Here is a 13,286-nt window from a genome sequence, read left to right on the forward strand (position 1 = left end):
GTCTTTTCCATATTCGGTATCAACTGATGAGGAGGAGGAATCGTGGCGGATTGTATTGTCGGCCTGGGAAAATATAAATTCCCCGCCGGAAAAGTAGGCCCTTTCCCCGCCTTTCAGGGATGTAGGACCAGAGACAGATGGTTTTCATTATTGCTGAAACCCCACCCAGAGACTTTCAGTGCGGCTAAAAGAGTCATTGAGGCTAGCCATTGTAATTATGACTGAATCAGATATTGGGGGTTAGTTTTTCAGGATACAAAGATGGATGCCTTGATGAACGGGATTTCAATGATTTTGTTGACTATTCAACTGGAATATTTATGATGCTGTTGAAACGTGCTTTGATAGGTAAGTATTTTGCCAAAGACATGAGTTGTCATTTCTGCAAGGGGGTCAGGGAATCTTTGCCTCGTTGAAGAGGCGTCTCTGAAGCAGATCATCGCTGTACTTTCTGCATTTTCCGCTGCTGGACTAATGTGTCCGCCAATGATGCTATAACATTGCCAGTGGATTCCGGATAGTTGTGGTATCGGTTCCAAATGGCTGGGGTGTTGGTCGTGGTAACAACTTATAGAAGAATGCCCCATTTCTTGTGTGCCAATTTTACCGTTCTGTTTGAAATCCGTTGGCCGTTCATAATGCCATTGAAGGGCGTGTTGGTGCACCGGCTGAGGGTGCTAGCATTGTAATGATGCTTACATTTTCCTATTTTGCTGAAGTGGCTCTGCCTGTCTTTGGACAAATGTGGAGGCGCGTTTCGTCGGTAACGCATATTCGGGTTGGGTCATTAATAGCGTCATTGAGGTCTTGTTCGCCAAGTGCTTTTGTGCTCGGGGAACCAATTTCATCTGATTCACAAGCGCTGGCATTGGTTAGGTACGCCTTCAGCTGTTCTGAAGATAGCATTTGAGTATCTTTTCATAGAGTGAGATGGTGAAAGCCATTTGTCTCCTGGTCTTGCATTCTTGAAGGGACTGCTCCAAGGATTATCTTTAAGGAAAAATGGTGACATCTGTCTTTATCCCGGAGAATCCACATTATCCTAGGCTGATAGTAGGTATGCTCCACTAGCGTTTTTATCTTCCTCATCAGCTAATACCGAATCTGGAACAAACTTGGACTTTGTGTTTGAATTCCCTATTTTTTAAAAGGTGCTTGCATGTCCCCCGAATTATTTTGGAATGTCTTGTTGATCCTAGTTTGTCTCAGACAAGTGGCATTGCCTTTTCTATACTTTTTTTGCTATCTATATCTCGCTGAAAGCTGTAAAAATATGTCATATATAATAATACCAGTAACTGACCACCAATTTACCCAATAACTGACCACCTATGTCAGTAAATGGAAGGAGTGAAGATAGAATGCTCATATTTTGACACAAGAAAATGGCACATATGAGCTTTAATATTACGTTCTTATTTTGCCTAAATTCAGCTTCAAGCAAAAATCCCAATAACCGACATAGGTGGTCAGTTATTGGAAAATCGCTGTTTTGTCGTCCAGTAAATGTCAACCCCATTAAATACAATCAAACGGGAAATAACAAGCTGAATCTTATCAAAAACGTAATCTTTATAATTAAATCTATATGGTATATTTTTTTCTTTTATTGATTTCAATATTTTTAATGGTAAAATTTACGATCAAAAAATTCACTTACCTTAACAATTACGTTAGTCACAACTGCAATTTACTCGGTTCGCGCGCCAACTGGACTTTTTCGATCGCTCACTATCCATCTGTTGGCGGCTGGCAAAATCTTTTGTATCAGCAATGCTCTCAATGAACCACAAAATAGACTGGATGTTCCCTAGATGGCCCTGCTTGGCTTTATTTCTTATTTATTGGAGTTGAAGAGGAAGGTGGTCAGTTACTGGCACATGGTCAGTTACTGGGTGTTTTGCCCTACTGATAATTATATCAGGCTGTCCGATACCCATATTAAAGGCTCTCCTAGCTTGGTGTCGGATGGCCATGCGTGAGATGTCCCCTAACTAACTTTTCTTTAAAAAGGATAATTATGGGATTGTTGCAAATGACGCGATTGTTGACTATTTATTTGTTAGACAAAAGAACATTTAAAAAAATGTTAATACATTAGGTATAATATCTATCTTCGATTTGCGGTTCTAAATAGATACTCCGTGAAACCGCAAGTGTTATCGTATTTCTCGGAAGACAATTAAGTACTTACCTACTTACTATAATTACATGCCCATTATACCTCTATTTATTCTGTGAAAGATTAATATTACGCTATTTCTAAACTTGTAAATTAATTGCATTGATTGAGTCATTTCCGCTCTATAATGACCTAGGCCTAAACCCTTCCTTCATTGGAAGGAGACCCGTGCCCCAGCGGTGGGGACGTGATGGGTTGTGACTTGTGATGATGATGACTGATATCTACCTCACTACTTTACAGAAAAATGCGAAGATCAAGGAGAAATACCCTCTATTCGAGGAGTTTGTATCCTATGTCCTGGACGAGTTCAAAGCAGCGAGGGTGCTGGACATGCACTGGACCCCATACACCGGGTTCTGTACGCCCTGCAAGTTCTACTTCGACGTCATACTGAAGTTCGAGACTCTGGACGTGAGTACAGTGGGGTTACCTTACCACCATCGAACATTAGCAACAAGCGTCGCTCGATTGTCAAATCTGACGTACATAAATTGTATAGATCTGACAGATGTTTGATGGCGAGAGACGGTTGGTAATGTGTCGGTGGTGCTACGGTAGCTGTGCCGTTGGCCATTGGCGTTGATTCAGACCAATCAGATCTAATGGATCCGAGCTATTGATAGTCTATTAATATCTGATCCGTGGACTTCGTTGTTGTTTTAATTAAAAGTGCAATAAGTAACAAGATCGCCATCATTATTGCTACCCTCAAACATTTTTATTTTTTATATTAACTTCTGAAAATAAGGAAGAGAGACAATTATTTTTGTCGGGAGAGATTCATTAATGACATGAAAGCGAGCAGTATCGGTTTCCCGCAAATCTGGGAAATCATTATAAAAGCTACTTTGTGAGTACCTACGTTTGTAGCAATAAAGCCAGCTGGTGCTACAGGGGTTCATTAAAGACGTAGGTACGTCACTATATCGCGATTCATAACAAATACTGGGCTGTGATTGGTGGAACACGTAATGAGTTTATCGACGTCGATAACAAACCCTTATAGCGGCCGCCGCTGATATGTATAACTAACAACCACAAAAAATAGTTTCTAGACTAATAGCAAAACCTATTTCCCAGGAGGACCAGCGGTTCCTGATCCAGTTGGCGCGCCTACAAGACGTGGTGAAGCCGGAGTGGAGGAACAGCGGCAAGGGAACCAAGACTTCGAACACCATCAACCATCTCTACTCGAGGATCACGCGCCCGCAGCTGAACGGACTGTATAATTTGTACAAGTGAGTGTATTTGTCTTTGAAGAATCTTTAGCTTAACTCGAGTGGAGACCACGTACCGGCAAGCGCAGCGTTGGGTGGCCCCCCGCGAGATGGATGGACGATATAGTGAAGTCCGCGGGGAAGCAGTGGATGCGGGCCGCCTCCGATCGGACAAGGTGGAAATCATTGGGGGAGGCCTATGTTCAGCAGTGGACGTCCTATGGCTTAGATTATGATGATGATTAGCTAAACTTCTCCCAGGTATGAGTAAATGTTTGGCAAAATATTTGAGTAATTGCTAACTTTTATGGACAACTCGAACAAGACACAAGGAGTTGATAGTCTGAATATGTAGTCTGATAATTCAATAAAAAATATGTAGTATGTCCGCCATGTAGACCCAAAAATGCAATTCAAGCAGTGAAATTAGTAATAAACTACAACACACTACGATGTGCTGACTCATCGCATCCAATTTATAAAACACATATCAGCATCACAAATTAAACTTGACACACTTTACTTTTTCCAGAAACGACTTCCAACTATTCAATTACTCCATAGAGAGCTACCATAAAATTATCAAAGATGACGACTCAACAAACGGATGAGAGTTGCTGCGAATCATCGAGTGATGCTCATGTTTTTTACTGCGGAAGACCAGCCAAGCCAGAGATGATAGAGAAAGACGGAAAGACATGCTATCTCGCTTTCACACGCTGTCCGCTATTTCAGAGTGGAGTTGTTGTAACTTGTTCATTTGAATTAGTTTAGGAGAAAGGGGCGTGGAATTCAAGTCAATTTAGTCATAGTTTAGTAAGTTTATAAAGTTATCAATACTTTCCAAAGAAAGATAAATAGTTTGCGAGAGTCGCACTGTTCCTTAAGCCTAGTTCCTTGCGAGTGCAATGAAATATCAGAGCTATGTGTATGAGCATAGACGTGACTGTATAATGGTGTGAGCACCAGATATGAGTTTTGTTGAACAGTGACTTGAAATTTATTGTAAGACAATTGTTAAAGTTTTAGCAGCTTAGATATTTGAAACGAACAGTACCTACATTGTAATGTATAAACTTAGTTTTGTACGGCACAAAATAAAATTCCTTAGTGCTTCCATAATGTTAGTTGTGTGGAGTAAATGGTGAAATGAAATTGCATTAGTATGGTGCCATCCGCTTCGGTGATAAGAATAGTATTTATAAGATCATTAACTAATTAGTAATTAACTAGATATAATCATCATTTTTTGTATAAAATACATATTGTGTTTTTAATGTTTTTTATATTTATTTTATTTATACAATTGTTTATTTTTTTTAAGTTTACCATAACTTCGGGTTCAAAATTATAATTTAACATAACTTCAAGAACTTTTTTACTATGGCTAAGTAAGTAAGTACCTACTTATACTGGTTTATGTTCAGAATATACCTACTTACGTTACATAGGTAGGTAAACATCATACCTACCTTTTCTCATCAGGTCATACTACATATAACTCTAAGTTAGACTTCCATTGTATAATATTTTTTTTCAATTATTTTAGAATAACTTATAACTCATTTTGTCTTCTCGAGGCACTGAATATCCTTACCTGGAGGTAACTCTGACGTTTGATCGGGAGACCGTTTGTGCAGTACAATTAATTTTAAGATCAAATTAGAATTCATATAAAATTTTCCTAGTTGAAGTAAAGTCAATAAGTATAATCATAATATTTCATCACTTGGATGATAGATTCATAATGATTTTTTCTCGTGTGAAATAATCTTTCATCATTTTAAGGTTGTCCTATAAATTACTTAATTATAATGCCTTTCTAAACTACCTGACTTAAACATTTTAGTACATAATGTTATAGGTATTATTAGGTACCTTATCCGGAAAAATGCAGTTAGGTATGTATGTATTATGGCATGACAAACTACACATAGTTTACATAAGAAAGACTTAGTTAAACTCTCTAATAGCATAAACTATTATTATAAAATAATAATCTACTTACTTCAAGCTTTGCAATCTTTGCATTCTTTATATCCTGAATTTTATTAGTTCTTGCTTTACTAAAGTTTATTCTAAAAAGGTAGTGACATGCAACGAAAGATTATTATGTCAGTATAATAATTGCAAATTAAGTAAACATTGGATTCAGCTACCGACTATCTATATATCTATTGAAAGACTACCTATCTAATGCAACTATGCAAAAATAATCTGTTTTTTTAAGATTACTTTTTATTGATACAAAAAAAACTAAATTAATTCAAAAGTAAACTCGCGAAAGCATCTCAATAGTTCACTGAATAAGAGTCAAAGGAAATCTTCACTGTATTTTCAATTCTTGCATACCAAGTCTTCGGTATCTCTTCAGAAACAAAAGTACGAATTAGCATTATGAAACATGTATATAGGATACATTATTTATGGAATGAATTCTAGACCAAAAGTAAATGGCCTATGATTGTAATGTTATGGTGCTATAGAATAGAATTTGATCTCATATCAAGTGTGTGAGATGTGAATGCTGTATTTGTTGATTATAAATAGAATATTGTGTTGTTTAAATAAATTCCAGTTTATATAAATTACCTATAATGTTGGTTGCGTTTTGTTGTAGAATAGTTTTTAGAGAAATAAATTATTTGGATATTACTATGGTGTGTTTTATTAGGATGCAAATTATAATAATTATGTACCTACTTATTTTTAACTAACTTCGAAAAAAGGGGGAGGCTCTTTTTATGTAATTATGCTACTTCCCAAGAAATAGAATCGATAAATACAGTTTACCCTTTGTTGATGAACTGACTATATGATCTTGTAAAGGAGTACACCTAATATTTCTTCGACTATGTTGCATATGAAGTGAGGTAGGCGCACTAAAAAAGTAATATCGTCGCTCTACCATAAACGACTCTCTATGGCTCTACAGCGTAAAGCGATTAAAATCTCGATACTTTGCTTAAAATTATTTAACAGTAGGTACAATACTACATACTCAGGTTTTAACACTCTTTAGTGTGAGAAACTTCTGTTTTTTTTACTTTATTGCTTTTTGCAGAATAGCGACAACACATAAAATACACACACACACTCACGCCTTGTTCTAATGTACTCCCTTGCGGGGTAGGCAGAGGTGCATTGTTGCACCCACTTTTCGCCAGAGTGTTATGTTTGTCCCAATGTAATAGGGGGCGGGCCTATTGCCATTTTACGGGCACATCCAAGACCCGAGAACAAATATCTGTGTTTAAACAAATATCTGCCCCAGCCGGGAATCGAACCCGGGACCTTCGGCTCAGTAGTCAGGGTCACTAACCACTACGCCATTCGGTCGTCCTACGCCATTCGGTCGTCAAATGTAAAATAAAAGTAAAAAAGAAAACATACCTGAAATCAGAATGAACTCTTCATGTGTTGTAAAAAAAACTTTATTTTGTTCTAGTAATACTTGTGGAAACCACAATCACAATGTTTCTTAAGTAAAGTTACTTATCATTTGGTACTAAATGCACTGGGAATTGTGGAAGGTATCCCATCTTTTCTTGTACTTTGGTTTTGTTCCTGAAACAAATAATTAATAAGATTTCGATAACTAGTTGTTAAGTAAATAAATTGCTTAATAGTAAATTCTCAAGTAGGCTTTACCGAAATTAGCTAACAAAGCATGAAGAATTAAATATTAGAATAAAGATTAGGCCCTTCCTTCATTGAAAGGAGACCCATGCCCCAGCAGTAGGTATGTGATGGGTTGTGATGATCATGCAGGAAATAAATAAATACATAGCAGTAAATCCTTCTGGCGTGTGGGAGCATTGTTTTTTAATTTTCTTATGTAGCCTGTTTAGTGTCCCCTGCTTGGCAAAGGCTAAGATACTCACTCATTTTTCCTCTTCCTCTGCGGAGTGTCCAGGATGTTGATGGGGTTGGTGGTGACCTGCACGGGGCGGACGGAGCCGAAGAAGTCAGTTATTGGCACCTTGCTCGGGTCGCGGTTGAACAGGTCCCGCCTAACGCCCACTGTTGATAGGCACGCGCTTTTCGGACACACTGCTAGCTGGAAGAATAAAAAAAGTGTTATTATTGGTGGAATGGTTAAAGTGCAGGTTTAAAGGCATCACAGAACCATAATCACTGCCTGGGCCTGACTTATGGCAATAGCCATCTTTCGTTATCGTCTAGGAGGAAGCTCATATTCAGCACTGGATTATTACAGGCTATTTGTTAGCATTTACATCTTAGGTAGGTACATGAAAATATTTAGTTGTCGATATAAATGTAACAAAAAGAAATATACTCACAAACTCAGTCATAGTTCTCTGACTATTTGGATGGACATTTTCTAAGAACTCTAAGACATAGTATGTGTATCTGTCTATTATGTAGACTCCTATGGCTGAGTCCACATGATGCTGAAAAGAATAATTATAAATTGATATTTTGAAACTTCAATCTGAATTAACTATAGATATATTTATACAGGGGATGGGTTGATAACTACAAATAGCATACGGAATACTACACTGCTGGTATACAGCATATGGAATACCTCTGGGGAGGTATAATATTCAACAAGAAACATGAAGAGAGTGAGAATTTTATGTATAGATAAGGCAAAGGCAATTTATGATACATGGTAGCACCATGCTACATTTGCTAAAAAATTAATATGAGCTGCATATACAATTATTTGTTCAGACATATTTATATAGAGATATATTTTATGCTTATAAATAAAATGAAATACTCACAGAAAGTGAATCTTCTCCCACCAAGCTGCTGGCAGTAGCCAAAATATTTGGTGAATAGAATTTTTCATACATTGAGGATGCTTGGCAAGTGTCTATTATGAAGAAAATCTCATTGTATCTGTAGAAAAATATTATACAAGTGTTACTAAACAATAACTGCTTATGTTGCTGTACATATTGCATGAAGAAAATTCAAATGGTGTCTTTGTAAATAGCTTCTGAATTAAAACCGTTTTGATTTTAGTCTTAATACCATTTCCATAATTATCATGTCAGTGCACATCAGGTGATCATACACATACACAGTAATGTTCATAATACAAAGAGACCCCTACAATATCTACCTTCTTTTCTGCCACATTTGTTCCAAAGCATCAGCCAACTCCTGACTAGTGACCTCTTCAGAGTCTTGAAACTTGAGGAAGCCATCACCGCCATGGCCGGTGAGGTAGATGAGTATGTTGCTGCCCTCGTCCGTGAGCAGGCGCTTGGAGCGAGGGGTGTCGGGCGACAGGCGGCCCGTCAGCAGACGTACGAAGTTCTCTACAGACACCTGAAATATGGAAGAAAAGTACCTATTGCCTTAAGAATAAAGTTAGAGGTTAAAGTGAAGATAATTTTTTGTAAATTCTTTCTTTTTCTGACAATGCTAATGATTTGAGCCATTAAAAACATAAATACTAACCAGTATAGGTTCGTAAATACTTACTTCGTAACCTCTGTAATCAACTTCAACATCATCACCGTAAACATTTATTTGTTCGTGGGCATTATTGAATATAGTTGCCGGCCGCGGGTTCCTGGGGTTGCAGGCCATGTCGTCAGATATCATGAGGATGATCTGACTGTCTGGGATCCCCAGTCTCTTCACACTGCGGTAGATAGACAACACGTTAGCAACATGACGGTAGTTGAACCAAAACCTCGACGTATCCACTAAAACTGCCCAGTTATTTGTGTGATTCGAATTCTGGAACTTCTTTGGTATCTGCAAAATAAGGTTTCGGTTAATTATTTACGTTTTAGAGGCAATTAACAGAGATAAGTTCTATTCTATTCTTGTTTTGTAATAAGTTAACAAAACATTTTGTTACCTCTATCGCAGTACAACATAAGGAATTAAGAATAACTATGAATATTGGAAACCATGTATGCATGCTTATAAACATTTTAACGAAGGAATACTCCTGTATTTTATTTTAAAATCATTAATTAAAGTAATTTTCCGTTTATTTACAACTTTACGTACACTACAGTACCAGAGACAAAAAAAAAATGACAATCAATGTGAATTCACAGAGTAGGAAGACACTGACATCTATATAGTCTATGATTTCTCTAGAAAAAACTATTATTATTATTCTAAGCAATCCCCCGCGTTCATGTAGGTAATTTTCATTTCTGAAGTTGGCTCCCCTGTAAATAAAAAGTAAAATTGTCTGCTCTGTGATCTCTATGTCATGTGTCATTTTTTTCGCCTATCTGTCATATCATATCATTGTCATCTGTCAATCCAGTCATTAGAAATGGCAATGTAAACAGTAAAAAATATAATAAAAACGCACTTTTTCTAAATTAAACAAGAAAATAATGAGTTCGCGTAATCCAACTACTCTTATGAGCGTTCCCGATGAACAATTTGATTATCTTTTTAAAATAGTTCTTATAGGTGACTGTGGTACTGGCAAAACATGCATAGTTCAGCGACTGAAATCGGGAAATTTTATAGAACGACACGGAAATACAATAGGCGTCGACTTTTCAATGAAAACTCTCATAGTAGATGGGAAAAAGGTCAAGGTTAGTTAATCTATAATTAAATTCTCTGCCGTTGCGTAGTATTTGAATCCAGGAAGCCTGTAAAACGTTTCCAAGTATGAGTCACATACATAACAACGTTTTCTGATTACAGTTGCAGATATGGGATACGGCGGGGCAAGAGCGTTTCCGAACAATTACTCAGAGCTACTATCGATCGGCTAATGGTGTCATTATCGGTAGATATGCATAATAATCATTTATCCCTTGAAACATCTGCATTGTATTTCTATGTAAACTCTGGGTATTTTTTTCATTTCAGTATATGACATAACTAAGCGATCTACATTTCTGTCGCTACAGAAGTGGATAGAAGAGGTGAGACGGTATACATCGTCCAATGTGATAGTCTCACTGATCGGAAACAAATCTGACCTCACCGACCAAAGAGAAGTAGAAACTGAAGAACCTCTTTCATTTTGCCGCTATGTTCCTGAAATAATGTTTGTCATGGAAACATCTGCTAAAGATAACACAAACGTCGAAGACACATTTCGAAACTTAGCAACTGAGCTAAAGGTAGATTACCAAATTCAATGAAATATTGCATGTAATTATAATTTAAAAGTTAGCTTTACTTAAAGATTCAATAGAATGTGTTATAACTCATAATATCTTCTTGACAGAATTACTGCTCTTTTTCCAGAGACAGCATGATAACAATGAGGGTCCACCAGCAGACTCGGACTCCATTACGTTAGGCGAAGGCCACTCCATCACCACTGGCTGTCATCCATGTAGGTCTTCTTAGAAATATTTCAAACATGGCATATGGTAAAAAAAGCTATGAATAATAAGATAAATCCACAATCTCATGCATCTTGCTCGTGTTGATGGTCACTAAAAGGTTAACCCGTTTCAGAATGAGTAGAAAATAATTTATTTGTGGGATAAAAATTACTTTGTCACTGTCTAACACATAATATCTGAGAGTAATTGCTAGAATTTATCCCACAAATAAGTTTGATAAATAGGTGATATTTATTTGTTCACATTTTTTGTGATCAAAAATTAATCCTTGCATCGTTTTTATTTACAAGTTTCTGGTCCTTGCCACACATAGGTAAACATGTAATCAATTATTTATGTTTAGTACCTAAATAGGTATTTATATAAAATTTACGAAAAAATCTCATAAAGAATCTTCAGGTCATTACTATTATAATGTGCCTTTTACGTAATTTATTGAATCAAAAACTATCATGAATTTAAGTACCAACAGGTACTTGATTATGTATTCAAGTTATTTTCGTGAACCAACTCCAGTTAATGCTATTAAACTTTATTAAAGGATAAAACATACTTATTGTATTTACAATACGAAATTGTCAAAATGATCTGATGGTAATTGGTAGATAATCAAAGACCAATTTACAAAGTTTTGATATTATCTTTATAGCATTTAACAAGAAATCATGTTTTCATAATTTGGTGCTAGAATTACCTGATTTATTATGACATTATAGTACAAGCAAATATATTGGGTATCATTTTAATATTGAACATTGACATTGCCAGAAGCTGATCGAAAAAGCATTATTATGAAAAAGAAACTACAATGTACCTATCTTAATATATTTGCTATGCTGTAATTAATTATACCAGTGCTATTATTGTCACAGTGTCCCACCCCACCCTTATTGTAAAAACTTACATGAATCTATGAATAATTATCAATCATTTTTATTTCGATCTAGACTTAAATACGCCATATTTCTGTAAAGTATTAGTATGTTATACTTTCGTAATTTTAATTGAAATCAGAGATTAAAAATATTATTTATTTATGAGGTCATTCACTAACTATATAAGTCTCAATTATATTTAAAATTCAAAATACCTTCAGAATGAAATATGTACAGAGGCCTGCACATAAACTTAGCTCCTCTTAAGGCCCCATTACACAATGGCTCATGCTGCCCCACTACAGGCCATTGTGTACTGGAACCTTTAGAGGGACAAGCATTACAAAAAGAAAATTACCTCGTTTCTGCTTAGATGACTCCCCTGTGGCAGACAATTTTCTGAATTACGCAGAAATACTATTGCGAAATCCGTGTGTATAAATTACATTTCATTGGATACGATTCAAACAATAATTCGATAGACAAAAAAAAAACACGCACTCACGCCTTGTACTAATGTACTCCCTTGCGGGGTAGGCAGAGGTGCATTGCTGCACCCACTTTTCGCCTGAGTGTTATGTTAGTCCCAATGTAATAGGGGGCGGGCCTATTGCCATTTTACGGGCACATCCAAGACCCGAGAACAAATATATGTGTTTAAACAAATATCTGCCCCAGCCGGGAATCGAACCCGGGATCATCGGCTCAGTAGTCAGGGTCACTAACCACTACGCCATTCGGTCGTCTTTCGTCGTTCGATAGACAAACCCATGCAATTTCATTATGGGATATCTCTAAAACCGCAAAACTCAAAACTTCTGCGTAAAGTCATAGGAATCATCTTATCTGAAACGAGGTAATAGCTAAGTATATGTATTTAGATATATACACAATAATGTGGCTGATCAATCTGATCATGTCATGTTTCGTAAGGCTATGAAAGAATTGAAAGTAATCGATTAGTTTTTTTTTTTAATGATCCAAGTATGCCTAACATACCAATTAGAATAAAATATAATTAATAATAGGGATTATAAGTTATAATATTATCGTGTTGCCTGAGTCATAGACTTAAGATAGGTAATTAGAGTAGAAACAACTAAATGTAATATGTAAATAGAGTAAGTATTTAATGGGTCATAATTATCTAGTGATATTTGTCGTCCAGTCCCTATGTTAAGCACACGAATTCACTCGAATTAAATATTAATACTTTTCCTATTCTTAAATGTATGACACATTTGGTTTTATACAGCGTAGTATTACATACCTGTCCATTTCCAGCTCCTTTTAGACGAGAAAAATGTTCAAAAGCCCTACATCCAATAACAATAATAACTTACGGAAGATGGTTAGGTAAATGATTTTATCGCAATGCCCTGTGTTGCTGATCAAACTTAATACAGTGTGGAAGTACCCTAACCTTTGTAATACCATATCAGTGCATTGCTATACGCCCCCAAGTTATTATCAAAGGATTACTCATACAGCTCTCATGCTCTTTATAATAACAGAATTTTAAACAATTTTAGATGATCTAACCCACTACCCTTATACATTGTGTTGTGATATTTTTAAATCATAATGATGTGACTAATTTTAGTTTACTTTAAGTAGACATCTATCTGATTCCGTTTAGGATAATATTTATTTCTAGTATCATTCAGGCTAATGAAAACACTAAATA

At 36.2% G+C, this 13,286-nt stretch overlaps 3 protein-coding genes across 6 annotated transcripts in view; 2 read left to right on the forward strand and 1 right to left on the reverse strand.

Annotated features, from left to right (window-relative positions):
- LOC105387578 (carbohydrate sulfotransferase 11) overlaps positions 1-6,057 on the forward strand; it is a 67,698-nt gene extending 61,641 nt beyond the window's left edge. For all 4 annotated transcript variants that reach the window (XM_048627862.1, XM_048627863.1, XM_038106089.2 and 1 more), the window contains 3 exons: positions 2,426-2,596; positions 3,266-3,423; positions 3,935-6,057. In XM_048627862.1, the coding sequence (XP_048483819.1) occupies positions 2,426-2,596; positions 3,266-3,423; positions 3,935-4,013 (408 nt within the window). In that variant the 3' untranslated portion in view covers positions 4,014-6,057. The remainder of the gene's footprint in view (positions 1-2,425; positions 2,597-3,265; positions 3,424-3,934) is intronic.
- A 763-nt stretch (positions 6,058-6,820) lies between these two features.
- LOC105387549 (putative GPI-anchor transamidase) lies at positions 6,821-9,418 on the reverse strand. Its single transcript, XM_038106093.2, has 7 exons — positions 9,251-9,418; positions 8,866-9,144; positions 8,501-8,709; positions 8,157-8,274; positions 7,707-7,817; positions 7,287-7,462; positions 6,821-6,969 (listed from the first exon to the last, which is right to left on the reverse strand). Exons 1-7 carry the CDS (start codon positions 9,323-9,325, stop codon positions 6,894-6,896), a joined length of 1,044 nt encoding a protein of 347 aa, XP_037962021.1. The 5' UTR covers positions 9,326-9,418; the 3' UTR covers positions 6,821-6,893.
- Positions 9,419-9,668: 250 nt separating this feature from the next.
- On the forward strand, positions 9,669-11,942 carry LOC105395947 (ras-related protein Rab-43). The gene is made up of 4 exons (XM_011567930.3): positions 9,669-9,956; positions 10,069-10,153; positions 10,237-10,493; positions 10,621-11,942. The coding sequence occupies exons 1-4, from the start codon at positions 9,747-9,749 to the stop codon at positions 10,723-10,725; spliced, it is 657 nt and encodes a 218-aa protein (XP_011566232.1). The 5' UTR covers positions 9,669-9,746; the 3' UTR covers positions 10,726-11,942.
- Positions 11,943-13,286: the final 1,344 nt, after the last annotated feature.

The sequence above is a fragment of the Plutella xylostella genome, chromosome 19 (genome assembly GCF_932276165.1).
Source record: "Plutella xylostella chromosome 19, ilPluXylo3.1, whole genome shotgun sequence".
NCBI classification, from domain to species: domain Eukaryota; kingdom Metazoa; phylum Arthropoda; class Insecta; order Lepidoptera; family Plutellidae; genus Plutella; species Plutella xylostella.